At 33.4% G+C, this 27,803-nt stretch overlaps 6 protein-coding genes across 9 annotated transcripts in view; 3 read left to right on the forward strand and 3 right to left on the reverse strand.

Annotated features, from left to right (window-relative positions):
- LOC108739838 (transmembrane protein 132E) overlaps positions 1–4,092 on the reverse strand; it is a 69,558-nt gene extending 65,466 nt beyond the window's left edge. The window contains exon 1 of one of the 2 annotated variants that reach the window (XM_025977999.1): positions 3,757–4,092. In XM_025977999.1, coding sequence (XP_025833784.1) covers positions 3,757–3,805 — 49 coding nt within the window. In that variant the 5' untranslated portion in view covers positions 3,806–4,092. The remainder of the gene's footprint in view (positions 1–3,756) is intronic. The other variant, XM_025978000.1, reaches the window with a different exon arrangement.
- A 6,986-nt stretch (positions 4,093–11,078) lies between these two features.
- On the forward strand, positions 11,079–16,009 carry LOC108739865 (pancreatic lipase-related protein 2). Its single transcript, XM_018473954.1, has 4 exons — positions 11,079–11,370; positions 14,581–14,772; positions 15,681–15,846; positions 15,911–16,009. The coding sequence occupies exons 1-4, from the start codon at positions 11,094–11,096 to the stop codon at positions 15,966–15,968; spliced, it is 693 nt and encodes a 230-aa protein (XP_018329456.1). The 5' UTR covers positions 11,079–11,093; the 3' UTR covers positions 15,969–16,009.
- LOC108739864 (serine/threonine-protein kinase grp) lies at positions 13,019–19,838 on the reverse strand. Of its 2 annotated transcripts, none has more exons than XM_025978011.1 (9): positions 19,667–19,838; positions 19,440–19,601; positions 19,159–19,382; positions 18,888–19,098; positions 18,723–18,835; positions 18,458–18,664; positions 17,880–18,121; positions 17,686–17,817; positions 13,019–13,375 (listed from the first exon to the last, which is right to left on the reverse strand). In XM_025978011.1, the coding sequence occupies exons 2-9, from the start codon at positions 19,505–19,507 to the stop codon at positions 13,184–13,186; spliced, it is 1,389 nt and encodes a 462-aa protein (XP_025833796.1). In that variant the 5' UTR covers positions 19,508–19,601; positions 19,667–19,838; the 3' UTR covers positions 13,019–13,183. The 2 variants fall into 2 exon arrangements, with proteins under 2 accessions (XP_025833796.1, XP_025833797.1); XM_025978012.1 differs by having other exon boundaries at positions 19,657–19,838.
- Positions 19,839–20,125: 287 nt separating this feature from the next.
- Positions 20,126–22,992, forward strand: LOC108739867 (FACT complex subunit Ssrp1). The gene is made up of 8 exons (XM_018473955.2): positions 20,126–20,327; positions 20,389–20,790; positions 20,852–21,030; positions 21,090–21,329; positions 21,383–21,511; positions 21,583–21,874; positions 21,939–22,161; positions 22,224–22,992. The coding sequence occupies exons 1-8, from the start codon at positions 20,277–20,279 to the stop codon at positions 22,901–22,903; spliced, it is 2,196 nt and encodes a 731-aa protein (XP_018329457.1). The 5' UTR covers positions 20,126–20,276; the 3' UTR covers positions 22,904–22,992.
- A 279-nt stretch (positions 22,993–23,271) lies between these two features.
- On the reverse strand, positions 23,272–27,610 carry LOC112903876 (thioredoxin reductase 1, mitochondrial-like). Of its 2 annotated transcripts, none has more exons than XM_025978024.1 (9): positions 27,359–27,610; positions 26,503–26,729; positions 25,903–26,030; positions 25,607–25,833; positions 25,362–25,512; positions 24,944–25,190; positions 24,747–24,885; positions 24,241–24,460; positions 23,272–24,073 (listed from the first exon to the last, which is right to left on the reverse strand). In XM_025978024.1, the coding sequence occupies exons 1-9, from the start codon at positions 27,369–27,371 to the stop codon at positions 23,944–23,946; spliced, it is 1,482 nt and encodes a 493-aa protein (XP_025833809.1). In that variant the 5' UTR covers positions 27,372–27,610; the 3' UTR covers positions 23,272–23,943. The 2 variants fall into 2 exon arrangements, with proteins under 2 accessions (XP_025833809.1, XP_018329437.1); XM_018473935.2 differs by lacking the exon at positions 27,359–27,610 and adding an exon at positions 26,897–27,127.
- LOC108739839 (C-factor-like) overlaps positions 27,136–27,803 on the forward strand; it is a 16,061-nt gene continuing 15,393 nt past the window's right edge. Inside the window, exon 1 of the mRNA XM_025978027.1 lies at positions 27,136–27,280. Coding sequence (XP_025833812.1) covers positions 27,152–27,280 — 129 coding nt within the window. The 5' untranslated portion in view covers positions 27,136–27,151. The remainder of the gene's footprint in view (positions 27,281–27,803) is intronic.

Below are 27,803 nucleotides of genomic sequence, written 5' to 3' on the forward strand. Positions count from 1 at the left end.
AAATGACACAAATTGAAAGATGACCCGTCTGTCTGATGAGTGTCACAGTTTTATTATCTTAGCAATTGTAAGAATCATTCAGAATTTAGGTGGAATAGTGTTAAAACTGGGTTTATTTAAATCCCTAAAAAAAATAAAATTGGGGTTGCAGCTTAAGAAACTTTTACACATTTTTATATTTTTAAAATAGCAGAGGGCGTTATGGTAGTCAATAAAGAAAAGGAGAAGCGTGAAGGTAGAGCGCCTTCTAAGACGTATTAGAAGCGTAACCGCATATGGCGACCAGCCGCCATAACTTTAATTGAACGCATCGTTTATTTGCATACCTAGTGTAATTAACTAATAAACTAATTATATTTGTACTTTTAAATATTATTTAACATGTTAAGTTCACTTACTACTTGTACCTACAGCTAACCTAATTAACTACAAAAACTCCGATTGTTGAAAAAGATAAAGTCATAAATTAATTTAGAAGCGATGATCGCCGTTGAAAGTTGTGCAGTTATTTACTCTAATAAAACGGTAACGATGCTGTAAAACACGTTTCGCTCATGACGGTATTGTTGAAGAGACATAACAATTGCCGTCATTAGTGTGGCAATCAAGAAACAAAACCATTATAAATGGTACATACGTACAGACACACACACACACACACACACGTATAGAACTACACGCATGTATTGTACGATTCATTTGCTGCATAACGAATATAAAAAACGCATTGTTTATTACGATTTTTCGTCTTAGTCAACTGTAACTGCTTGTGGGTACGCAAAAATTGCAGCAGCGTTTTTTGTTATATTATTGCGCAAACTCGAAAAGAGGCAATGCACCAGCGGTTAAAAAGCTCTCTATAATCATAGTTGAGTAATTTTTGTGTTGTAACTAAGCTGCTTTTACAAAAATCATCTATGTTGGTTTAAAACCATCGGGATATGCCTGATACTCTACACAATAGTAAAATCTGCATCAACACCCAAGCAGCATTTTTAAAGTTTTATATAAATAAACAGGCAAACAGATGTCTTTCGGCTATTGGTAACCTCGTGGAACTTTATTAAATGATTGTTAATCAAACTTCTAAAAAGATTTAGTTGAATGTTTTGTGTTTTAAAATTGTATTTAGAATTAAAATTGTCATAAAAAGGGTTTCATTACAGACCATATGCTACTGTAATGTTATAATAAAACGATTGCGTGTGAAGTGGCCAGGAAATTTGAGATAATACTACACAAAACGGTTTCTTTCGTCGAATCTACTGGCAATTATTGTAAAATGATACTGGTGATGCATGAAGCAGGGAATTCAAATGAATTTTTATATGTCTACTTAGACATCGAGTAAAACTCACTCATATTCAGCATATTGCTTATGTAAGTGTGTGTTCATTTTAATCCCTAAAAAAAATTAAAATTGGGGTTGCAGCTTTTACACATTCTTATATTTTTAAAACAACAGAGGGCGCTATGGTAGTCAACGAAGGAAAGGAGAAGTGTAATGGAAGAACGCCTTCTAAGACGTATCAGAAGCGCAACCGCATATGGCGACCAGCCGCCATAACTCAACAATAACTTTAACTGAACGAATCGTTTATATGTGTAGGTACCTAGTATAATTAACTAATAAACTAATTAGACTTGTACTTTTAAACATTATTTAACATGTAAAGCGTGCAACTCGTTTTCAAAAACTTAATTAATTTTACTTTCATGGATTTGAAAACCGTGTCCCTTTAAGGATTACCTTCTCCATATCAAATTATTTTACAGGTGCTCTGGCTTAAATATAAATCACCACGATACCTTCTAGACAATTTCAGAATAGCTTTACACCTTCAAGGTCCTCAGAAATCCTTCTAAAACTAAATTTATTTGAGAGCTTAAAATGTACTTTTCAAGATTTGGCTTTGAAAAGGGCAGGTGGTTGGGTTTTGAGTACCTACAAAGCATACCTTAATACACTTTGGATTCTTACTCTCAGCAGGTAGACATTCGTTCGTGAAGGGTCCCATTATAGTCACTTCTGCGTACTCTTTTTAACAGATGTCTCCAAATCAATCCGTAACAGATGTTAGAGGAAGGTATATTATTATTATAAGTGGAAACACCTCCAACGCGAAAATATTTCTTCTTCAGTTCAATAGAACCATGTATTGGAAAGATATTTGTCTTTTACGCAGCTATCTCAAGATTTGATGTTGGTGCTAGTACATAGTTTATCTAATTCCCTAGTATTAATTTTATTATTGTGGAGTAAGTAAATAGCAAATCAATACAACTCATTATTGGAACTTCAATGATGACGTTCGCTGGAGTAAAGGTGAGGCATTCCGGATAGAAAATAGTCCCCCATGTAGATGTCAGGTTGAGGACTACCTCGGAGCAGGACGTCATTGGAAATAATGCAGCAAGTAAGGAAGTTATAAAGTTTAAAAATTGTGAATATTCGTTGGCCAAAAGGAAGAAGTTGACTTTTGAACTGAAGATTCCGAAGACGTGGAGGTGCATGTCGAACCAGATGAAAACCCTATGATGATGAAGTAGCTAATACGAATTTAATAGATCGATCGTCGATACCATTGGCAAGTTGCTACCATTGTAAGAATAAAAAAAGAGTCTAAAAATCTTTTGTCAGAACAACGTACTTATTGAAAGCTACTTATGAATGTGAATTGCTCATTACTGAATCACACAGAACGCGAAAATAACTTTTTATTTTTAGATAAGAATCTCGTTGAGAATAACATCAACTGAATGATTTTGGGATGAATGATTTGTTTTTCGCTTTTGGTTGGCGCTAATGGTAACTCAGTTATTTTTTTTTTTTTACTACATTACCACACACAGTGTTCTAATACGATAGCAAAAGAACTGTTTAAACTTAATTAACTATCAAATTCGTTAAATAAAGACTTCTGAAAAGGTAAAAGAAGTCGTAAAATAATTCCAAACCAGGAAAGTACTAAAGACCTTTAAAGAGATGGAGTAAATTTTTTGTTTTCTATATAAGAACCATTATCTCAAATAATTGGAACACCTGAAATTGTTGATTCAATAAAACCGGAGAAAACGTACAAACTAGGTCATTTCAATTATATTGAACGAATAGTTTATTTTCCAGTAGATATTATTTCATTAGTTTGTTGTCTGTACCTTGGCCGCAACTAGCCCATTTTTGACCAGTCCAAATACAGCAGGAATTATAGCTTCATTGGTCATCTATTAAAGTTGTCTTATAATTTAATTTACAAACAGCGCACTTTCTATAAATGTTTTATGAAATTCAGGATGTCTAAAGGTAATTGTACCAAAAAAAAAAAATAGTTTCCTTTGTTTAAGACCAGATTTTACGTGTCAATGTACTGATATGCCGTAGGCTGCATTAATAAATAGTAATTAAATAAGTGATTGACCACCGCACCGGTCGGTCTAATTGCGTCAGTAATTAAAACTGGTACGTTCGAAGACTTTTAATTAAAATTCCCAACATTCTTCGGACGTATCAAGAGAAACTTTTAACGAAGCATTTTTTAGAGATTCCACAGAAAACCGCGATTTCAATAAAGAACACACATTCATCTACACATCCAATTAAACTTCAAGATCAAACGTCTTGTTATTGCGATGGTCATAAATATCATTATTAAAAGTTTATCAACAACTACAGCGGTCATAAAATTAGACCAAATTTGGCGCTCCGGTGAAAAAAAAACTACTTAATTGTAAGGCGGAACACCTTTAGGTGGGTACCTGTTAAGGCCAGCCAGAAGAGTAACCAGAAAGGTCCAAGAAGTAGCATGATGCTTTTTCCTTCCAAATCTCACTCTCTTCTCTCACGTCAGTTACTTAATGCGTTCACAGTAAAATCGTTCACATCATCGCACGCACATAAAAGTAGTCGAACATCATAATCGACGACTGTCGATTATTAGCAGCAGTCGTCGAAAATCATTTTTTTTTTTTGAAAAAACTTAAATACTAGATGCAAATACACGAACAACTCGTATCTGTGCTAAATAGTGGCAGAATGTAGTAACACCGTACGTACGTACCCGAGCAGTCGAAATAAAACCGACTGCCTGCGACTATCCAGTGTGTGTGTGATGGAGTATTGACCGGGTGAGACGGCACAAGGCAGTCCTGATGCCTTGCGCTGCTTCTGGGGTTCCCCTCTCCGCCCCCGCACCGCCGCATTCGTCCGCGACCGTCCGCCACTATACGTCCGCCACCGGCGGGCGCCTGTCTTCTTCCTCTCGATAGACTGCAACATCCACCGACGAATGTCCTTCTCCTTCTTTTTCTCTTCTTCGGCAAAGTTCCCTTTGAAGACCGTCCTCATCCTCTTCCGCCTCCTTTTACAAAACGCATCCGCGAGCTGATGCTCCCTCCTTTCCGTCCATCGTCCTTACGCTTCCTTATTACCGAAATTTTGATCTAATTTAATTTTTATCACGCTGGGGATGCATATCCCAAAATCATTAAATACCCTCATTATGGCACACATTAACGAAATTGTAGGATATCGTTAATCTTTTAACAGATGCTGACAGTCTAATTCCACAGAAAATTCTGATGCTACAAGATGCCTTTCATGTGCCCATCTTGAAAAAAAGCACTTTTGGATGTTTCATTCCCACTAGAAACCGATGCTGTTTGAAGGGCAGTACTTCCTGACTACGCCCAGGGGTAAGGCGGATGGCCCTCTTGAGCCTTCTTTTAGGAACTGTAGGAACTGGTGGGTGGTGGTGATTGGGGCGAGAAAGACTGGACGAGCGAAATATGAAGACAGCCTAAGTGAGAACGGCAGAAATACTTGGCCCACGATAGACGCACCCGGAATCGAACCGGCGTCCTCCCGAATGCTAGCCAGCGGTCTAAACCTCTAGGCCATACCACTCGGTATACTTATCTGCTAAAAGATCTAACTAATAAGTGTAGTTCCACATCATTTTGGATCGTCACTGCTGCTACATCTTCCATGGAAAACAACTTTTAAACATTTCAGACACAGAATAACTACATCTTCAATAATTTCCTACTAATTGTGACTTCATTAATGTTTACCAAGGACCTTTTACGATTAACTATATGCATCTTTTATTGTTTATTTGCTGTCTGAGACATACGTGCCCATGAAGTAGACTGCTACGCCATGGGCTCAGTTTGACAGGTCGATGTCCTTAATAGTAAAAGGACCTTGTCAAAAGTATTAATGAAATTACGATTAATAGGTAGTAAATTAGTCGGTGTCCTATCTGCAAAGTACTGATTACATCCAATCAGATTGAAATCACAATCCATATCTGATGGTTTCGACAAGAAATTTTGCTTCATTTCAGCTACATGGTCATTTAATTTTTGAAATTATGATGCTTCATTCACAAAGACCTGGATTATTTAAAGCCTTATTGAGTATTGAGTAAGAAATATTCATGTCAAACTTATTCTGCAGCACTTTTTGTACTATTACATATTTACCTGGCGCCTCCGCCGAATGTGCAACATCTTTATTTTGAAAACGCGAGCTTATTTTTAACTGCAATTTGAATCCAAACTTGTTCTAGATTTACATACAACAATATTACAATTAGTAACTCATATAATAGTGTACTTAAACTACATCAAAATTTACGTTGTAGCTTTCCAACTTTAGACAGACTTTTACACATCATTCTAACACTATTATCTATATGGTTTAAATGTATTTATTACTTTTGCTTATTTTGAATAAGCAAGAAGCCTTCTTTTATATTCCATTAATATTTAGATACAATAATAAAATTGATATTTATTAATGTAATGGTTTTGGACAAACAAGCACTTATAGAAGGCATGTGAATATAAAAAAGTGAACTCGTGGGTCATTGAGAACCGAAGGAAGCTAAAACACGTGGGACGAACAGAATGGATTGGTCAAACAGTATAAAACGGAGACAAACATGTCAAGTTTCTGTTTTGCAAACAAACCACTCCAAAGAAAGACATAAAACGTTCGAATTGGAAGTGGTAAAAAAACAGAATGATGACAAAATAAAATGCTGCGGAAATATTAAATGGCCGGTCGATCTAATAATTATGATTTTAATACATAGAATCACTGTCTAAAAATTAGTTGAAGGTGACCTGTTTCGCCGTTTGAGTCTTAAACACTTAATTTTAATAAAGATAATAAATGATACGAAACTGTGTCTACAAATTATTCTCCTGTAGTTCAATTAAAATCCTACCGGAAATCCTTCACAATTTATTGAAGTCTTTTGATCCTACATCAATAACAAATCTTTAAGTAAAATATATCATAATTATTAAAAATCGCACTTTCTACTCGGATCCAAAATAAAAAGTTCGTAGCAATGAAAAGTATCCTGAACTTATCAATATAAATCCCATAGAAATCTTACTGCAAAGCTCACTTTTCAGAAATAATGAAAAAGAAACTTGAAGCCCTGAGATAAAAAACAGCCGAAATTATGGATAGAAAAATCGCCAGTGTTGATGAAATTTCTTGAAAATCCTGCAGGCTTTTCTACAGCTTCCTAATACGTACAAAAGTCTTAATATAAAGATCCCTTAAGACTTTTGGTACTTCATCTTCCCGAACATACGAAATCTGATACAGAAGTCTTACAAATTTTAATGAGAATTTTCAATATTTCCAATTAAAAATGAACTCAAGGATAATCTTATCGTATAACAGGGATCCCCAACAAAGAAAACCAATTTTTTTAAATTATCCTGTTCAATATTGTCCATTAAAGCACATTTCAGCTAGTAAAGAATTCTTGCATTTTATACGTAATATATATGAGATAAAAAAAGCCGGAAATGACTTCGATAATGTTCCTTTTTACCCCTTGCGTGTGGTATTAATGGGTGTGGTGTTGTGCGAGGGTATATTTACCTTCTTCCGTACCATGACTAAGGCATAAATTTGCCCCTGGCTTCCCCTTGGATTACAACATGAATGGAGTTTTTAGACGGTGCATCAGAGGGTGAATAAATAGATAAATAGTAATATGTATACATTGAACAAGTGCATCACGCAGGAACGCACTTTTCATTGACTTTTTTTATGGGGGCTTGGCGACAATGGGGCGACACAGCAGGGGGTGAAATTTGCTTCGATCCGCGAACACAACAACGTAAAATTATTCGAGTACTTCTTCTGATTACTATTATATAGCATTAGATATGCAAAATTTGATAGTAAATACAAGCGGTTTGATGATAGTTCTTCAGCTAAGTAAGTAAGTTAGAAATAAGAAAATGCAAGACAAGACCTGTAACTTCAACTAACATTTTCGTGTCTCATCCCCAGTTGACGTTAGTGGAAAGGTTATTCTCCTCCACTGTGGTTTAAAGTGGTGAGAATCTTACAGTGTTTTTCCACCTTCTTCAGAAAGTATGATTAACGACAGTTATAGAAAGAAAGACGAAACGAACGAGATGATTACAGTAGAACAGAGAAAACCATGGTTAAAGCAGACGCACCCGGATTCGAGCCCGTGTCCTCTCGAATACTAAGCCACGATCTAACCATTGGACTACGCCGCTCCATATTCGAACAGGTACGGATAGCAGCATATAAGTCGATGCTTCGCCTTGTTAAATTGACCCGACTTTACAAGTTTTTCTAACGAAGTACCCACCTACTTAGCTAACTATTACATTTACTAATGCTAGATAAGGATAATACACTAACCTAGATTCAACATTCCTGTCGAGTGATAGTTTACCTTCTCTGCTTTCTTCTGGTTTGTATTCTTGAGGAATAGAAATCATCAGTATTAATGGCAATATTAACTGACTATTACGTTTGATAGACTCACTACATACCAACGATAATAATTTCCTAATAACAATCGGTTATTTATATGTACAAACGGCTTGGCTGATATCTATCAATTGTTATCTATTTTTACGCGAAAGTGGAGTGAAGTAATTATTATGGGATTTGATATTTCCATCAACTAATGGACCTTTTCTGGATAAATTCGACACAAACTGTTGACTTTTTTGTTTAGATAAGTTACCGACACCCTGTATATAATAATACGCATGTTGCTTGATTGCACTATTTAGCCATAAACAGGGCTTCTTTCTGAGTCAAGTAGATATCCGAATGGCCATATTTGATAATTGCCTGTCTTATCAACAACGCTTTCTTTAATTTGCCCCTGCTCCACATTCTCGCTGGATCAGTTTTATTAGTTTACAGGGAAAGTACCGTAGGCATTCGTAATTTCACTGCCGGTTACAATTTAACTGTACATTTTATGTTATTGGTAGCATCTGATCATTCTGAAAGACTGACCAACAACTGGTTTTGTATATAAATGTTTATCCATTCCTTTCGGCATTTTCATTTTGTTTAGTATTCAACTCATCGAGCTCGAGAGTGTGAACAGTTTTGTAATTTTTAGGGTCAGGATTAGTTTTTTTTTTATTTAGAGCTTTTATTTTTATTACTAACTTCTAACGATAAAAATAAAAAGTGAAACTGATATTTAAATTGAAAACAAAAAACAGTAAAAACAGTAAAAAATGTATTTAATAATAACGCGTCTACTACTACGGTGATATTAGACTAAATGTGACCGATTGTTTTTTTTTTTTCGAAAAAGTGAACTCAAAATAAGAATGAAATGCACCATTCTTCCTGGAGGAGTATTATTTCTGTTTTCTATTATTTTTTATTTAATTTTCCAAGGTATGTATATAATTTCATTTAAATATTTGGTTGATTAAGGTAATTTTTAGTTAATTATTCATTAAACAAATAACGGTTAAAATTTTTTTATTATTTTTAATACGATTACTCTCTGGCACTATTTAATACTAAAATTCCAAAGAGAAAGACTGTTTTTGCATTAACTAGAACGTGAAACATTAATTACCCCAACTTTCATGCATAAATGTGTAAGTTCATCAGATACTAAATGCGTAAACACGATGCTTTCCAAATCCACAATATTACCCCATCAGCTTTCAAGCATTCCTGTAGAAATTATGAAAATAAACGGGAATAANTAATTGCTTTAATTACTTAATTTATTTCATTTAGTATTTAAAGCAATTACTTTTTAAACATATAACTTTTTCTCATATTTATTAAGTATTATTTCGGAAATAATTATAATTTTGTGTTATTCTTGACATACTGACTAATTTTTTAAGGTCAATACAAACGGAAAAAACAACAGTTATTATTCATACCAATCTACAATAGTCTGGCATAACACTTTTACTAAGGCTATCTATCACATGAATAGAAATGTGTTGTGGATATTGTCTATTTCATTTCATTATTAATTGTGTATTCTGATGATATTATTTGATTTTTTTGTGGGTACCGTAAGATTTCATGCACTTTTTTTAAGATTTCAGCAAAGTAATCCGGACTGTATCTATTTGACGCCGCACTAGAAAACGGTTTGTACCACGAGATTCTACGCCCTTTTTTACAAAAGATGGAGTAAATTTTTTGTTTTCTATATAAGAACCATTATCTCAAATAATTGGAACACCTGAAATTGTTGATTCAATAAAACCGGAGAAAACGTACAAACTAGGTCATTTCAATTATATTGAACGAATAGTTTATTTTCCAGTAGATATTATTTCATTAGTTTGTTGTCTGTACCTTGGCCGCAACTAGCCCATTTTTGACCAGTCCAAATACAGCAGGAATTATAGCTTCATTGGTCATCTATTAAAGTTGTCTTATAATTTAATTTACAAACAGCGCACTTTCTATAAATGTTTTATGAAATTCAGGATGTCTAAAGGTAATTGTACCAAAAAAAAAAAATAGTTTCCTATGTTTANTACCATGAGATTCTACGTACTTTTTTACATAATAGTCACCACTTAAAGCTTAGTAAATACCTTCCATCTCGTAGCAATTTCACGAGCGCCTTTTTATGTTTAACTTGTTTCATAGTTTTTTCAGCAAACAAATCCGGACGGTATATATTTGACGCCGCACTAGAAAACCGTTTGTACCATGAGATTCTACGCACTTTTTTACATAATAGTCACCACTTAAAGCTTAGTAAATACCTTCCATCTTGTAGCAATTTCACGAGCGCCTTTTTATGTTCAAATTGTTTCATAGTTTTCAGCAAACAAATCCGGACGGTATCTCTTTGACGCCGCACTAGAAAACTGTTTGTACCATGAGATTCTACGTACTTTTTTACATAATAGTCACCACTTAAAGCTTAGTAAATACCTTCCATCTCGTAGCAATTTCACGAGCGCCTTTTTATGTTTCAATTGTTTCATAGTTTTCAGCAAAGAAATCAGGACGGTATCTCTTTGACGCCGCACTAGAAAACTGTTTGTACCATGAGATTCTACGCACTTTTTTACATAATAGTCACCACTTAAAGCTTAGTAAATACCTTCCATCTCGTAGCAATTTCACGAGCGCCTTTTTATGTTTAAATTGNATCCTTAGGGTTACCAAGGAGAGTTTGAATGGAGTTGCCATTTGAACTGTAAGCAATCCGTAAACCAAGTTTTCGAAAAATACCCTCGAGTCCGCGAGTAAATCTTGGCTCGTATGGCATAGTAATAAACTTGGTTTTATTAGCATCTGTTTGAAAAGTCGTAGATCTTGAAATAAAATTCCTAAATTTTATCTTATTAATTAATTTATCAATAATGTTACAATTGTAACCATTGTCTTTTGCAATTTTCTTAATTGTACAGAGTTCCTTATTATATCTATTTTTACTAAGAGGGAAGCTAAGTAATCTGTGTACAAGGAAGTTAAAACTAGCCATTTTGTGTTGAACACAATGATTAGAGTCGTTGGGTATATATCTAGAGGTATTAGTGGGTTTTCTGTAGATGTCGAATTCTAAAGAATTCCCATTTCTTATAACCAACGTATCTAAAAATGGTAATTGGCCATCTTTTTCCATTTCTACAGTAAATTTAACCGAAGGGAAACGTGAATTTAAAACATCAAGAAAATCTTGAAGACTTCTGGAACTTAAATCGAATGTTCTTGTTTTGGCGTTGGGGTTTTGAGCTATTCTGTTTGTTCTACAACAAGTTTTTCCAATCTTCATATTTAGATGATAGTTGATAATATAAGTAAATTTGCAGCATACGTAGCAACAAAAAAGCACAACGTGTTCATGGTGGAATGGCATTCTTTAGGTCGGTTCCCATGTTATCTTTCAGCATTGTACAATATGCGTCTTGTGGCTCAGTGTACTGCTCAATTATATGCTTTTATAATGGAAAATGGAGGGTCGGCATACGAAACGACCTGCATTGGTCATTCGTTGGGGGCACACATTTGCGGAATGATCAGCAATCATCTTACCATCAGACAACATAGAATAATAGGTAGGTAATAGTCACTACTTAAAGTTTAATAAATGCCTTCCATATCCTAACAATTTCACGTGCGCATGTTTATATTTAAATTGTTTTCAGTATTTACATTTATTAGCTACCTTGTATTTATTAAATTGTACCTTCTTAAAATACTTATCTCGAGAATTTTTAAGACTATTGCAGATTGTTAGGTTGTGACAAACTTTTTGTTTTTTTTTTAGAAGTTGTATGCCTGTCATACCCTCAAATGTTTGATTTGCGATACTGGCGATGTGTTATAAAAAAGAAACATTCGTGTCCAAATGCAGAAGTTAAATTTTATTTATTTACTCCGTAAGTACCAATTATTATTTTTTTTGTTATTTAATACTACATATTCTAATAACTAATGATAGGTGGAATCAGAACCTCAATCGGACTATCCCTATCGCCTTTTCGACCCTGTCAATGTCCACTGTTTCGAATTTGTATTGATTGAAAGGTGGGAGGGGTACCTAACACCCTTTAGCTTCTCCCGTCTTTAATAGACTATAAGAGGGAGGTATCTTTTTAGATAGCTCTTGATTTTTTCTACCCCTTTCTCCTATCACACGCTTTTTTTTTAAACACCTTGTACATTGATTTCCAATAAATCGATCTATTACAGCGACGACCCAGATCAAAGACAGAGAATTGATGTCAACAATCCTAAGGCGTTGCAATTCAGTGGGTTCAATCCACATCTTTCCAATGTCATTGTCGTTCATGGTTTTAACGGATCTTATTTCTCACCACCGATGAAGAAAATCAAAAAGGGTTAGTATATTGTAAAGTCTTATAGTGATTTATTAATGTCTAAATCTTCTACTATTTTCTACTGTTCAAGTATTTTCGAAGAGGAACTTTAAACAGATACATTACGAATTTACAAAACAAAAGGCCGTAGCCGGGTTGATATGGTTGTTCAAATCTCCCACTCCCATCCCTACCCCACAAACAAAATCCTGTTTACGGCCCGGCCGTAAAAGTACAAATAATAAGTGCCAGCTAGCAACCCCTATTAACTCCTGACGATCTGCTATCTACATAAAAATTAGATAGGGGTTTGACATATCAGCTCTAATGTCTAGTTGCATCTTTTGGCCTAACACCCTGTGTATAATACGGCATTAAAGTTCTTCAAACATTTAAATATTTACTGGTAGATGATAGTTGAACAAACAGAATANATTTAAATTTAAAACTATTTAAACTACACCATCACCAATCGTTGAATATGAATAGTATATGGTTCTTTAAGTATTATCAGCAATAACGACGGACATATATAATTAATTAGTTTTCTAACACGTGCTAAACACCGGCTTACCGAAGCTGTCGAACGACTGTCTGTCTGTCCAAATGAATCATGTTTAACACTTTTGCCACATTAATAGTAGCAATCACCCAAGCATTTATTACTATAATAAATGGCTATAGTTTGTTCATAATTATAAGTTCACGTAGCTATAGTCAATGTTTTCTTTCAGTACGTTTTCACAATTTAATAATTAGAAATAAAACAAGATGATAATTGTTTTTAAATTTAACTTAGTTGAATTTTGATTGATTTTAAATTGATTTTATCACTTGAAACACTTAGTTTAAGAAGTATAATTACATTTCAAGAAAAAGCATATATTCGAAAAAATATTTTATCTTTTATTCTTCATCGTAAACAGTTACATAATACAATATTATCTGAGATAGAACAACACTTTTTTAAACTCAACATTTATAAAAATAAGTCTCCATTTCAATTTAATGCTAAGGCACTGAATAAGAACGTGATAAAAACAATTACTTACGATGGCACTGTCACGTCTTTATCGATAACGTCTCGTAAAACATGTTTTAATTTTATAAACCGCCTCTTGAACTCCAAACCACAGCCTTTTGAAAGACGGAAGTCCAACAATAATTTTGAGTCCATTTCTATTAGATTGATTTTAAATACTAAAGGCATTCTACGTGTATCAACAGTCGATATTGTAATCTAAAAACAATAAAAAGAAATATGAGGCACTTTAGGCAATTTACGAAGTTCGTAAAGTATACACTCGATAGTATAAACATTGTGTAAATAAAACTCCGCATGACGTGAACAACATATTAATTATGCTAGGCCACCGTACAGCGTGAACAAACAAAACCTTCGCTTATAGAAACAAGCATCCATTGGCCTTAAAAATTGATTTTTCCTCACTGCTGTAAACCCCCATATGTTTGGTACTTTCCCAGAGATATAATTGTTTCAAAAGTATGAGAAATCGTTTGTAAGTAAAGAGTTTAATTATAATCAGAGTTTTACGTACTTAGATAAAGAAATAAATGAAAATGATACATAATTTAAGGAAAGTGAGGAATAGCTGCAATGTCTTTTAAAACTACTTGGAATTTGTTTTTTAAATGTTTCTGGGGAAAAATATGTCTCGTCAATCCAAAATATCTCTTCACTTTATTTTCATGGACTTTTATTTTACTAATTATCTATCAAAAATTGATAATATGAACAGCTATCCATTTTTTCTGACCACAGCGTTGAGTATCTACTCTATAAGGTACTTTAAGGAATTCATAGATTTCTTACAGATTTAATTATTTTCCAATTGTAAATTTATCATATATATTTGAAACTTACAACTCCGGATTCATCCAAGTTCCAAGTGTAGTGAAATTGATCCAGTGCAGCCCCCAAAATCTCCAATACTTTTTCCCAGTCTTGTTTGACGAAGAAGCGAGTCATTCTCTTAACCATACACTGGAACGTATTCTACAAAAAAAAAACGTAATAAATAATTAATTTATTTTAATATAGCAACAAAAAAAATTTACCAAATTAATAGTCTGCGTTTGGGTCAAAGGTAGTTGAGAGTTGATCATGAGATCGTCGTTGTGTGTAGGTTGAGAATAACACAAATTTGAGCCACTCTTGTCTCTCAATAAATTAATCACGTCTTTCATATCAATAGATGGTAAACACGGGGTTGGTTGAGAGTAAGATAAATTGGGGCCATCAAACGTATCATCGTATATCAGTCTCTTTGATAAAGGCTCCTTGTATAAACTTTGGTCATCTGTAATATAAATTGATAAAATTAATTTAATGATAAAAGGTAAACAGCCACAATACTGTAAAATTGTTTGGCAATGATAAAAAGCAAGGAAAAAGCACGTTCCAATTTGACTTTAATATTTCAGGACTAGATCCAGCCAGACCTCTTATAGATCGATTTGCCAGGAAGGAATTCAGATTAACTCCAGACGACGCCGATCAAGTACAAGTGATACACACGAACGCCGGGTTCCTTGGAGAAATCAATCAAGTGGGTACCGTGGATTTTTGCGTCAATGGAGGTGCCATTCAACCCGGATGCCATGGGCATATGATTCGTAAATGCTTTTTTTTTTTTTGACGCCGCACTAGAAAACCGTTTGTACCATGAGATTCTACGCACTTTTTTACATAATAGTCACTACTTAAAGCTTAGTAAATACCTTCCATCTCGTAGCAATTTCACGAGCGCCTTTTTATGTTTAAATTGATTCATAGTTTTCACCAAAGTAATCCGGACTGTATCTATTTGACGCCGCACTAGAAAACGGTTTGTACTATGAGATTCTACGCACTTTTTTACGTAAGACAGTTATAGAAAGAAAGACGAAACGAACGAGATGATTACAGTAGAACAGAGAAAACCATGGTTAAAGCAGACGCACCCGGATTCGAGCCCGTGTCCTCTCGAATACTAAGCCACGATCTAACCATTGGACTACGCCGCTCCATATTCGAACAGGTACGGATAGCAGCATATAAGTCGATGCTTCGCCTTGTTAAATTGACCCGACTTTACAAGTTTTTCTAACGAAGTACCCACCTACTTAGCTAACTATTACATTTACTAATGCTAGATAAGGATAATACACTAACCTAGATTCAACATTCCTGTCGAGTGATAGTTTACCTTCTCTGCTTTCTTCTGGTTTGTATTCTTGAGGAATAGAAATCATCAGTATTAATGGCAATATTAACTGACTATTACGTTTGATAGACTCACTACATACCAACGATAATAATTTCCTAATAACAATCGGTTATTTATATGTACAAANGTGGATTTTTGCGTCAATGGAGGTGCCATTCAACCCGGATGCCATGGGCATATGATTCGTAAATGCTTTTTTTTTTGTTTGCTATAGTTTTAGAATGTTCCCTTCAATACACAGTCATTCAAGCATTACTTCTCCCTTCCCCCTTCTTCTCTTCCTCCCGCCCTTATCTTATTGTAAAATATTTTTAGGAATTTCTCGATGTAGTCATTTCCAAAGTGTTTGCTATTTGGTCCAAACAGTGACTAATGCATCTACATTTGTTGGTCAACCCTGTTCGTCAAAATGTCCCCGAAATAACGTATTCCCCATAAGAAATGGCAAACCGATACCCATGGGGGAGCATACCCCAAAAGAGTAAGAAACAAATCTGTTGATAATTTTTTACGTCTACTTACTGACTTTTTCTTCTTTTTTTTAGAGCCAGGGGGATGCATTGTGTGAAAATAGAACACGATAATGATTGTCCTTTTAATTAATTATTATCGCATAGTTATTACATATTACATTTAATTGTTATTTAATTGTAATGAGATGTTTGAATGTGCTCATTAATAATCTCTTCCTGCAATATTCATTGGTTCAGGAGATGAAAGGATTTGACCGAAATTTAAAAAAGAATTTATTTTGGAGTCACCCTGATGTATTTTTAGTAACTAGTCTATAAATATTTCTCAGGATTGATCTTTGGAAATTGCAAATTGTAGAAATTTATATTTTATTATTATATCTAAGAACGTACGTGTATGTTACCTCGGTCGAGAAAAATGAACATTCTTTGAAACTAAACCATCTGGGCATTTGATTTATAGCTTCTTACCATCAAAAAATGATTTATTATCTGAAGAGTCTTCTACGGCATTCTAGCCACTTTTATATAAATGATTTTTCTTGCACAACCGGGGAGATACTGTTTTAGAAAATTGAACAATATATTTTACTGGAGATGAATTTTTTTAGCGTTAGTTATCAAGTGAGTCAATATATCTTGTAATTTATGATCCAGTAGACAGATATCGTTTATAATGACATCTGGTATAACGACATATCGCCTATTGCAACGAAATTCTAAAGTTTGTGACCGAAATAATACTTTTTAAGGGTATGCGATAGGCAGCTGTAGTTTATAATAGCATTGGATATTGTGAAGTTTGGCTGTAATTATGAGATGTATGGGGTGTAATATTTTGGGGTTTGTTTGGGAACAGTATTGCGTTTAATGTAAGACTCATTTTCGTGTAAAAAATGGTTTTGTTGTTTTCTTTGTAGTTCTTATATTCACTGTATGTCTGGTTGTCTATATTACATTTCAAATTGTAGTTTAATTGTTTGTTAAAAGAAAAATATAAATTGGCATCCCCAACTGCATCCACATGAAAAACATATAATTTAAAGACGAAAATTCATCAATCTACTTCAATGAAACCAGAATTACAGCCCAATTATTGATTTTATTTAAAAGTGTCCGGCGCCTCCACCAAATTTTTCAATCTAATTTTTTAATAATTATTAGTAATACTTACATAGTATCATGAAAATCTTATTATCACCATTAAATCGATTGTGTACTATAAAAATTAACTAAGAACTAGTAATTAGTAACTAAATACTTTTTTAACAGCCCTAAATAAAAATGTGTAAGTGCATTCAACCTAAAGATGTCTTTGAGGATATAATTATATAATGTAATTAATTATTTCTAGGCAATATTTGGTATTTAGTTCAAGGATGGTATTGTTTCATGAAAGAAAGTAATTTTCGTAAGAAAAAAATGTCTTCTAACTCCTTTAGTTGTTACATCATTAGGGTTATAATATTTGCTGTATGTTGGGTTGCCTGTATATTATATTGCAAACTATATTATAACTTATTGTAAAAAGATATAATTTNAAATGATACATAATTTAAGGAAAGTGAGGAATAGCTGCAATGTCTTTTAAAACTACTTGGAATTTGTTTTTTAAATGTTTCTGGGGAAAAATATGTCTCGTCAATCCAAAATATCTCTTCACTTTATTTTCATGGACTTTTATTTTACTAATTATCTATCAAAAATTGATAATATGAACAGCTATCCATTTTTTCTGACCACAGCGTTGAGTATCTACTCTATAAGGTACTTTAAGGAATTCATAGATTTCTTACAGATTTAATTATTTTCCAATTGTAAATTTATCATATATATTTGAAACTTACAACTCCGGATTCATCCAAGTTCCAAGTGTAGTGAAATTGATCCAGTGCAGCCCCCAAAATCTCCAATACTTTTTCCCAGTCTTGTTTGACGAAGAAGCGAGTCATTCTCTTAACCATACACTGGAACGTATTCTACAAAAAAAAAACGTAATAAATAATTAATTTATTTTAATATAGCAACAAAAAAAATTTACCAAATTAATAGTCTGCGTTTGGGTCAAAGGTAGTTGAGAGTTGATCATGAGATCGTCGTTGTGTGTAGGTTGAGAATAACACAAATTTGAGCCACTCTTGTCTCTCAATAAATTAATCACGTCTTTCATATCAATAGATGGTAAACACGGGGTTGGTTGAGAGTAAGATAAATTGGGGCCATCAAACGTATCATCGTATATCAGTCTCTTTGATAAAGGCTCCTTGTATAAACTTTGGTCATCTGTAATATAAATTGATAAAATTAATTTAATGATAAAAGGTAAACAGCAAATAGACAAAATAATAATAAAGAACACTTATTAAAACAACAAATATTAACAACCAAAACCTGATTACACACAATTCAATCGAAACAGGAGCTACTTACCACAGATTGAAGGGAAGATTTTACTGACATTTATGCTTTGGTAATCTAGCTTTATGATTCCATTATGAAAACACCATAACGCTAAATTTCCAAAGAACAAACATAAGCAACAATAAAAGTTCATTTTCTGTTATTGGCCAAAAAACAAACAACTTCTTGTAATTTATAGGTAACTTAATAAAAAAATACCTTTATAGTTGAATGTTGAATTTATCCACGAATGCTCTAAAATTTGAGGAATGCTTATCCGCTTCTTTGGGTTTGGTAAAAGAATCTTTTTCACTAAATTCAGTGCTGAATACTGCAATTTTGTCCATGGTGAAGTAAGCATATAATTACCAGTTATCCACTTTCTATAATAAGAACATTCAGTGGAAGCTTGATTAAACGGTGCTTCTAGAAATTGATGTAACTTATGACTTAAAAATAGCAACATTTTAAAAAAGTTATTTACCTCCACACAACATACATATTAACACAACTCCACAGGACCAAGTGTCAGCAGGTTCAGCATGATAAGACTCTCCACTGATTACTTCAGGAGCTACATAAGGCAACGTACCACATCTAAAATTAATAAATACATGTAATAGCAGTCATTTTTATAATAACCTTTTACTTCTTATCTAGCAGTCTTTCTCTTCCCTTCAGTCTGAACATGGTGGCTAGGCCAAAATCACAAATCTTCAATACATCATTTTCATCTATGAGTAAATTTTCAGGTTTAATATCTCGATGAGCTATGCCCTTTTGGTGTAAATACTGGACACCATTCAAGAGCTGTTTCATATAATATTGGGCCTGACCAGCAGGCATCCCCACATCAGGTTCTACAACATTAAGCATCTCAGTGACTACAAAATGTACAATTTACTAACAGTATTACGTGCCTATTCTATCAAACAATTCTCCTCCTATAGCATATTCTAAAAACATCATTAAAACGTCATCTTCCTGTCTAGAACCATAAAGTTTCAGAACATTTTCATGGCTCAGAGTTTTCTGGATACAAATCTCTTTCTTTACCATCATATGAGCATCATTGTGTTTTCTTAAATTTATCATTTTAACAGCAACTTTAGCATTTGTGTTTACATTTATCAGGAGCTTTACCCTATGAAGAAGATTAAATAATACAACAGTAAAACAATTTTCTTACTGAATCACGTACTCTCCAAAGGCTCCTTCTCCTAGCACTCCACCAAACTTCCAATCTTCAACAAACATCTTCATGGTCATTTTGAATTATAACTTTGGCGAATATCAATGAACAATAAAACACTTATTCTAACATATTATAATAAATGCTGTTTTTTCTTCTAAATTGTGCTTGCTGTAATTATATCGATTGAATTTTAAAACGTGCACATCAAACAAGTATAACGTACCATCACTTACATAAATTCCTTAACATTCTTCTTAGAAACTAATACAATTTTAGCTTAACCATCAATAAAACAATTTTGTAATTGATTAATTAATAAAAACTATTCAAACTTAAATTAATATTAACGGAAATTAAATAACAAAATAAAACTGACATTATTGACCACTACTACAGCGATTAATATCCCGCGTAATTGTCACCAACCTAAAATAGTAATTGAAACTAAAATTTAAAAATGGTTGTTAGATCAGAAAATAAATTAAAATATAACAGCAAAAACGATAAAATAATAAAACGAATAGCTTTTCAAGTAATAAATAAATGTTATAATATTGTAATTATTTTTAATAAAACTGCCTTCTAATTAAAAAATGAAAATAAAAGCAGGAAAAAAAGAAAAGGTTTGCAAACCTGAAAACTACTAAAATTGTGTATAGAATTAAACCATTGGATCCATAGATAGAATCAACTTTATGGAACATAACCTAAGATAGATAACCTATTAGTTTGAAAATTCTGATAAACAAGTTAAATAAACGCTTTGCACAACTTATTAATAAAATAAATTAAATACATTTCTTTTAATAATCTGTGTGGTGTTGTAATTAAGAAGAAGTTAAAATGGATTTTTTGGAATATTCAGAAATTTCTTCAGAAATAAAGGGGTCCCTGGTAAGACAATTTACTGCCATGTATCTTGCTAATAATAGTATTTAATATTGGGAAATTTTAGACTCCAGGCAAATTAAAAATGACCGACCAAACAATTATATTCAAAAACAGCAAGACAGGAAAAGTGGAACAAATTCAGAGCAATGATATTGATATGGTTAACTTTCAAAACTTTGTTAGCTCCTGGGGTATCAGATTGTTCCTTAAAAACGGTACCTTGCACAGGTTTGTTGGTTTCAAGGAATCTGATAAAGAAAAGATTGCCAAATTCTTTTCCACTCATTACAAAAAAGATATGTTAGAAAAGGAATTGTGTGTCAAAGGATGGAATTGGGGTACTGCCAAGTTCAGTGGTTCAGTTGTAAGCTTTGATATTGGAGAGAAGAGTGCATTTGAAATACCTTTAACACATGTTTCACAATGTATTACTGGTAAAAACGAAATTACTATGGAATTTCATCAAGTAAGTTGAGTATAGTAAATTATAAAGTAATTTTTATATATTTTGAACTTTTTTGTTATAGAATGATGAAGCACCTGTAAGTTTGATGGAAATGCGGCTATTTATACCCTCCAGTGAATTAGCAGGTGATGTGGATCCTGTTGAAGCATTCCAGAAGCAAGTTATGAAGAAGGCCAGTGTTATTAGTGTAACAGGGGATGCCATTGCTATTTTCAGAGAGATACAGTGCCTTACACCTCGGTATGTCTTATAGATTAATTTTTTTATTGATTATTATTCATATTATGCATTTATTTCAGTGGTCGTTATGATATTAAAATTTTCCAAACATTTTTCCAATTGCATGGTAAAACATTCGATTATAAAATACCAATGTCGACAGTATTACGTTTGTTCCTTCTGCCACACAAAGATAATCGTCAAATGTTCTTTGTAATAAGTTTGGATCCACCAATTAAGCAGGGGCAGACTCGTTATCATTTCCTTGTGCTGCTTTTTAATCAAGACGAAGAAATGTCGATTGAATTGCCATTTACAGAGTAAGTAATATACTTTTAAAAAAACGTGATTAAATCTTGTATTTTCTAAATAGGGAGGAATTGAAGGAGAAATATGAAGGAAAACTGGAAAAAGAAATTTCTGGGCCTACGTATGAAGTACTAGGCAAAGTAATGAAGACAATTTTAAATAGGAAATTAACTGGCCCTGGAAACTATGTTGGGTAAAATAATAATACACAATTCCATGAATGAAAGTTGATAAATGTATCTATACAATTAAAATCTTTTTTAGTCATGATAGCAGTCCAGCAATTAGTTGTTCATTTAAAGCAGCTGCAGGATACTTATATCCCTTGGAGCGTGGCTTTATTTACGTTCACAAGCCCCCAATACATATTCGTTTTGAAGAAGTTGCCTCAGTCAACTTTGCCAGAGGTGGGGGAAGTACCAGATCGTTCGATTTCGAAATCGAATTAAAATCAGGAACTGTACACACCTTTAGTAGTATTGAAAAAGAAGAATATGCAAAACTTTTTGACTTTATTACTGCCAAAAAGATAAACATCAAAAACAAAGGCAAAAGTGTAAGCAGTCTCTTATTATTATTATTACGGGAGTATTAAGGTTTAATTTATATATTCACTGTAGGATAAAACAACTTATATGGATGACTTTGGGGATTCAGACAACGAAACTGCTCCAGATGCTTATTTAGAAAGGGTTAAAGCGGAAGCACAAGAAAGGGACGAAGAAGAGGACAATTCAGAGGAAAGTACAGATGAAGATTTCGATCCAGATAAGATAAAGAAACCAGATTCTGGAAGCAACACAAGTTCCTCAGACATCTCTGATGAAGATATTTCAGAAGCAGGTAAATTAGATTATATTTTAATAATACATTTGATTAATCTATTCTTATGTATTGACCAACAGAAAATGATTTAAAGAAGAAAGAGAAAAAACCAAAGCCTGAAAAGAAAGAAAAGGAAAAAGAAAAGAAGAAACCTTCAGAGCCTCGCAAGAAGAAAACGAAGAAAGACAGAGACGAAAACAAACCAAAAAGACCCACAACAGCATTCATGATCTGGTTGAATGAAATGAGAGAGAAGATCAAGGAAGACAATCCAGGAATAAAGGTCACCGAAATAGCTAAAAAAGGTGGTGAAATGTGGAAAGAAATAAAGAACAAATCTGAATGGGAAAAGAAGGCAGCAAAGGCTAAGGAAGAATATGAACAAGCCATGAAAGAGTACAATGCAAAAGGTGGCAGTAGTGCCGGTGGTGATAAGAAAGATAGCAAAAAAGAAACAGCAACAAAATCAAAGAAGAAAGCAACAAATCCTACTCCACCTAAAAGCACTGGGCCCTATAAAAGTAAAGAATATGTTAGTGATGTGGATAGCACCAGTTCAGAAGATGAAAAGAAGAAAAAACCAGCTCCAAAATCAAAATCTAGTGCCGCTGCTGACTCAAAGAAAAAAAGAAATAATTCGGACGATAGTGCAGAAGAAAATAAAAAGAAAAAGAAGAAGGAGACCAAAAAAGGATCAGATGATGACGACGAAGAAGTCGAAAGTACACCACCATCCAGTGAAACCTCTGATAGTGAATAATTTTTATCACACAATTTTAAGTCGTATTATAACTTTTGCATTTTATAAACAGTAAAGTAGTTGATAATAAAAAATTAATAACTCTTATAGTTTCGCTATTTCATACATTTTAGACTATAAATCAAAAGTTACGTGGTTTTAGAAAATGTAGCATCGTACTACAGATGGCGTTTACGGAGCTGCCTGCGACGCGCTGATGAGATCCAAAAAGATCGAAATCGCGATCCGCGTCTGGCAATTTCGACGGAATACAGACCACTTCGAATTATTTTATTAAAAATTACGTGCTTTAAAATTGATAACAGCTATGGCGACATACAAGCACCTTTATCTTTTCATTATTTTGGTACAAACAAAACAAAAAAAAATGCATAAAATCCACATCTTATATTTCTTTTGGTGACTTTTACATAGAATATAAAACAGAAAGTTAAGTAATATGCATTTGGATCACATTTAACACTTGTTTTTATAATCGCATATTAGTTACGTTTTCTATTTCTCTTTTAATTCCAACATATTACTGGAATGCATTGTTTTATTAATTATCCGACTTGTAGTGCATTACCTTAAAATCGTACAATTTCCTATTTAACAATTAACGCATTAATACAAATGTAATTAATTACAAAGGGCAAGTGATGATCAAGATTATAAATTACACAAAATTTGCGCAACAACAACAACCATACGAAAGAACAGAAAATAAACAAAAAAAAATACTTAAGGAATTAAAAATGGCGTTTTATTTTAATAATTTTTCACGCTCGTTGTCGCCCTCCACATTGCTCCTGAACCAACTCTGATGTTTTGAACTACCTTTACCCTTTTTTTTACATAGCTTTTTTAAAAAAGGCACTCATGTATAAGAAAGAATTAAATATAGAGCAAGCTAAGAGCAAAAAAAATCACACCATAATCACTCCTTTAGATTGCATTTACTTAAAACACGGTCTTACTGCCCTGGCGACACAGTCCACCCCCCAATTTCTGACGGCAACACTGCTAACCCCTTCCCCCCTTCTTACCCTCAAACAATTTTAACTGCAGCAGGAAGCGGGATTTGGGTCTTTCCCGGATCTTTTTGTAACGTTTATTCTCGTGAATTCTTCAGCAATCGTAGGATGGATACCAACAGTATTCATTAGGGTTTCTACGGTCAAATTGGACCTGAAAACATCAAAATTTAGAAAAACCCTTCCCAATCCCTTATTTTCTAAACATACCGAGAGGCGTTTTCCTCCATATACAGGGATGATCTGGACAAAGGATGAAGGTAAGAAGGATATAATTTAGCAGGAAAAGAGTTGGGACTTGAAAGAAAATGTTTTACTTACTTCAAGGCGGCTGCAAATCCTTGGATAACTTCTCCAGCTTGGGGTCCAATAAAGTGCATGCCCAAGACCTTCTGCGGAGGCTCCCGTAAAGACACCACCTTTAAATAACAGTGCGCTATCGACTTTTGTGGAATAAAGAACTCTGTTGGCTTGTAATAAGCATGATACACTTCAATATTGTCAGCACCATAGTCTTCATTGGCCTTTTCTTCACTAAGACCTTAAATAATAACATATTAATTTTTATTGCCTCCCTGATAAATTGGTAGATACAAAAAGTTCTGATTACAAATTCAAAAATTAGAAAAACATTCATGGAACTTCAATTAAACAAATATTCAACAAAACAGTTCAGAACTTTTTGTATCTAATAACGTACTGATACTGTATGTTGGGTTGCCTGTCACATGTATACACATACCTGTCTCATGTATGCAGGCAACCCAACATACAGTGTCAGCATTAATTAACAACAAAATTTTTCTGTTGTAAATATTTACACTTACCTACACATCCATACTCTAAGGGCGTAAAAATGGTTGTGGCAACGTTCTGATAATCCATCTGCAGTGTACTTCCCCCAAACAACCTCCTGGCTAGCAATCTACCAGCATGAATGGCTACAGGTGTGAGTTCAGGCTTTTTCTATAACAAAACATTCATTTAAACCCCTGGCTTTATGAATATATATATAAAGTATTACATATAAAACGTCTCCAACGGCGTAAATGTGGGGTACATTTGACTGTTCGTTAACAGCGTCGATTTTTTCGTTGTCTGGGGCCAATTTGATGCCTGCAACTTCTGCTTTGAGTTCCCGCGTTAATGCACGTCTTCCAATTGCAAAGAGGATTGTGTCGTAGACGTCAGAGAACTGCTCACCCTGTTGGTTATGCCATTTCACCAGGAGTCGATCTTCTGGCGTTTTCTCCACAGAATCTGGCAAACACCTGAAAAAAAAAAAAACAAGTTGAAGTTGACAACAATAACAGTTACAATAAGGAAGTGGAAATTGATCAATAGCTTTATCTTATCTAATATGTAATTGTGATCTATTATCAGAAAAAAGGGACTTATTACTAAAAATTGAGCATAAAGTTAACATAACAGGAAAGAATTACTTGTGAAGAAATTTAATTCCTTTTTGAACCATAGACTCGGTAATAATTCCGGCCATTTGCTGGTCAAAGCCCCTGAGAACTACAGATCGAACCATCACAGTTGCATCATACCCTAATCCATTTAAAAACCCTGCACACTCAAGACCAATATCTTTATAATCATTAAGGAAAAACATGACCAACAGATTTTAACATAGTAATTGTGAATCTTAAAAAAAAAATGTACATGTTAATGGAAAGGATACATCCAGCACCAATGATTATGGTTTTTCCTGGGGCATTCTTTAAACTAAAAATATCATCACTAGTTATGCCATATTCGACTGCACCGGGTATGTCAGGGTAACGTGGCCTTCCTCCACAGGCAATAAGGAAATATTTAGATGTGAGGAGGCGTTCACCCTGTTTTGTTGTTGTCTGAATGGTGTAACGATCCTTGAAAACACCTAAACCGTTAATATATTCTACTTTCCTGTTAAAAAAAATTAAAAAAATGTTAGAACCTTCAATATTAGATTGCTTTTTTACAATTAAAACTTACTTATCACGTAAATCGACCCTGGTAACCCAATTGACTGATTTTATATGATTTTGTACAGCCTGTGTTAAAGCAGACCATTGGTGTTTGATGTTTTCTGGTTGCAACTGCCAACCATAAGCTTGAGCATCCTTAAAATATTTCAATTATAATTATAATAACAAATTGAGATTTTTAGCACATTAATAATGCCTTAAAAGTAATGTTAACTTGAAACATATTTCATTTGAAAGTAATGAAATAGGAATCAATGGAATAGAAAAATATAACATGAACATTTACAATTACAACAAAATTGTTTCATCAGTATTTAAAGACAAGTATTGTACCATAAATTTCTGATGTATCTCCTTATCATCTAAATGAAATAGATAACACTACTAATTAATAGATAAAGTATTTCATATGCCACTAAAAAAGCACTTACAGACAACAAAAAAGTAATTAATGCTAGCTTAATAAAACATATTCTAATCATAGTTATTTACTTTAACAAATAATTTAAATAAACAAACACTAAATTTCAGTCCCTTACATATATGTTTTGCAATGCAATTAATATACGTACTATTAAAGTCAAGCACACATTATTTAGTTACTTACATGTAATGATTCTCCTAATAATGCAGCTTGATGCATTAATTTTTTGGGGATACACCCGACATTCACACAAGTTCCACCAAGTCCCCATTTAGTTCCCAATGGTGTTGGTGTTACATAATCTAATACTGCAACCTTAGCACCTAAGTTTGAGGCTTCCTTTGCACATGCCAAGCCTCCAGATCCTCCTCCAATAACGACAAGATCATATTCAGGTTTTGGAGCCTCACCTGTGACAAATTCAAAAAAACTTCCTGTTAATTCATACACAACGCTGGACCTTTCTTTTCTTGTTAGTTGTTAGAATAAAAAGTGGTAAAAACTGGTTAAAAATTAGTTAGCCATTTCGTCAAGCAGTACTGTACTAACAGGTTTGAGTGATGAAACGTATATTCACCTATTGTTTGGGCACTAAACATCCTAATAAACACTTTCTTTTCGGTTCGAAAAATAGTGAATTTACGAATCGAAAGCACCACACTGTCGTTAACAAATCCTCGAGAAAAAAACAGCCTTGTTGACGCCATTTACGTTGACCTTGTTTTTCTTTTTTAACGAAATCAAATCATAACCCTATTTATACTTTATATTATTCCGTTATCGTTCACAATTGGTTCGTTGTTCGTTTTAAAAAGTTATCCTTATTAGAATAATGATTAAATCAATTTTAATTACCGGCTGTAATCGGGGACTGGGACTCGGTTTAGTGAAACATTTGTTGAGCATTCCAAATCCACCTGACAAGCTAATAGCGACTTGCAGAAATTTAGAAAAAGCCAAGGTAAGAGACGAAACCGACCATCTGACGTGTGTATTACGTTAATGCTTAAACGAAATTAATAAGTTTATTTTTACTTACCCACCGGAGCCATTTTTGAAATGATGTGGAATTGTTTAAGGTGCCACGAGCGTAAAATTAATGATTAAAATTGAACTGGCCTTTCTCTTTAAAAATTTTTTAAAAGTTGGCAATTATTTGTACGAACCCTGCAGCACACACTACACACACGCGCGAACTGACGACTTTTTAAACAAATGCGGCAAATTTAAAACAACTTAAATTTTCTGGGATGTATGACATGCCATCTATACCGGTTATTGCGAAATATCTAGTAATAGTATGGCAAATTTAAAAATAGTAGTTTCGTAAATATTCTTTTTTGTATTAATATTAACAACTGAGAAGTTTAATGCGTGTTCATCTTATTATACGCAGCAAAAATAGAGTTTTTTAATCAGACATGTCGATTAGTTGATAACAAAAATGTGATTTTTTTTATTTTACGTAGACATTAACAGTATTT

Source organism: Agrilus planipennis, unplaced genomic scaffold, assembly GCF_000699045.2.
Source record: "Agrilus planipennis isolate EAB-ADULT unplaced genomic scaffold, Apla_2.0 scaffold195, whole genome shotgun sequence".
NCBI classification, from domain to species: domain Eukaryota; kingdom Metazoa; phylum Arthropoda; class Insecta; order Coleoptera; family Buprestidae; genus Agrilus; species Agrilus planipennis.

Bases quoted from the DNA above. Each gene is read 5' to 3' on its own strand.
- LOC108739867 (XM_018473955.2), top strand. From the start codon at position 20,277: ATGGATTTTTTGGAATATTCAGAAATTTCTTCAGAAATAAAGGGGTCC. The intron at 21,031-21,089 runs GTATGTCTTATA...CATTTATTTCAG, and splicing joins ATACAGTGCCTTACACCTCG to TGGTCGTTATGATATTAAAA. The intron at 21,875-21,938 runs GTAAGCAGTCTC...TATTCACTGTAG, and splicing joins TCAAAAACAAAGGCAAAAGT to GATAAAACAACTTATATGGA.
- LOC108739864 (XM_025978011.1), bottom strand. From the start codon at position 19,507: ATGACCATGAAGATGTTTGTTGAAGATTGGAAGTTTGGTGGAGTGCTA. The intron at 18,665-18,722 runs GTAAATAACTTT...ATCAATTTCTAG, and splicing joins AATATGTATGTTGTGTGGAG to AAGCACCGTTTAATCAAGCT. The intron at 18,122-18,457 runs GTATTTTTTTAT...TTTATATTACAG, and splicing joins TTCAACATTCAACTATAAAG to ATGACCAAAGTTTATACAAG.
- LOC108739865 (XM_018473954.1), top strand. From the start codon at position 11,094: ATGATAGTTGATAATATAAGTAAATTTGCAGCATACGTAGCAACAAAA. The intron at 11,371-14,580 runs GTAGGTAATAGT...TTAATATTTCAG, and splicing joins CAGACAACATAGAATAATAG to GACTAGATCCAGCCAGACCT. The intron at 15,847-15,910 runs GTAAGAAACAAA...TCTTTTTTTTAG, and splicing joins GGGGAGCATACCCCAAAAGA to AGCCAGGGGGATGCATTGTG.
- LOC112903876 (XM_018473935.2), bottom strand. From the start codon at position 27,026: ATGGCGTCAACAAGGCTGTTTTTTTCTCGAGGATTTGTTAACGACAGT. The intron at 26,031-26,502 runs GTAAGTAACTAA...AAATATTTTAAG, and splicing joins TATTAGGAGAATCATTACAT to GATGCTCAAGCTTATGGTTG. The intron at 24,074-24,240 runs GTAAGTAAAACA...TGATGTTTTCAG, and splicing joins GGATTTGCAGCCGCCTTGAA to GTCCAATTTGACCGTAGAAA.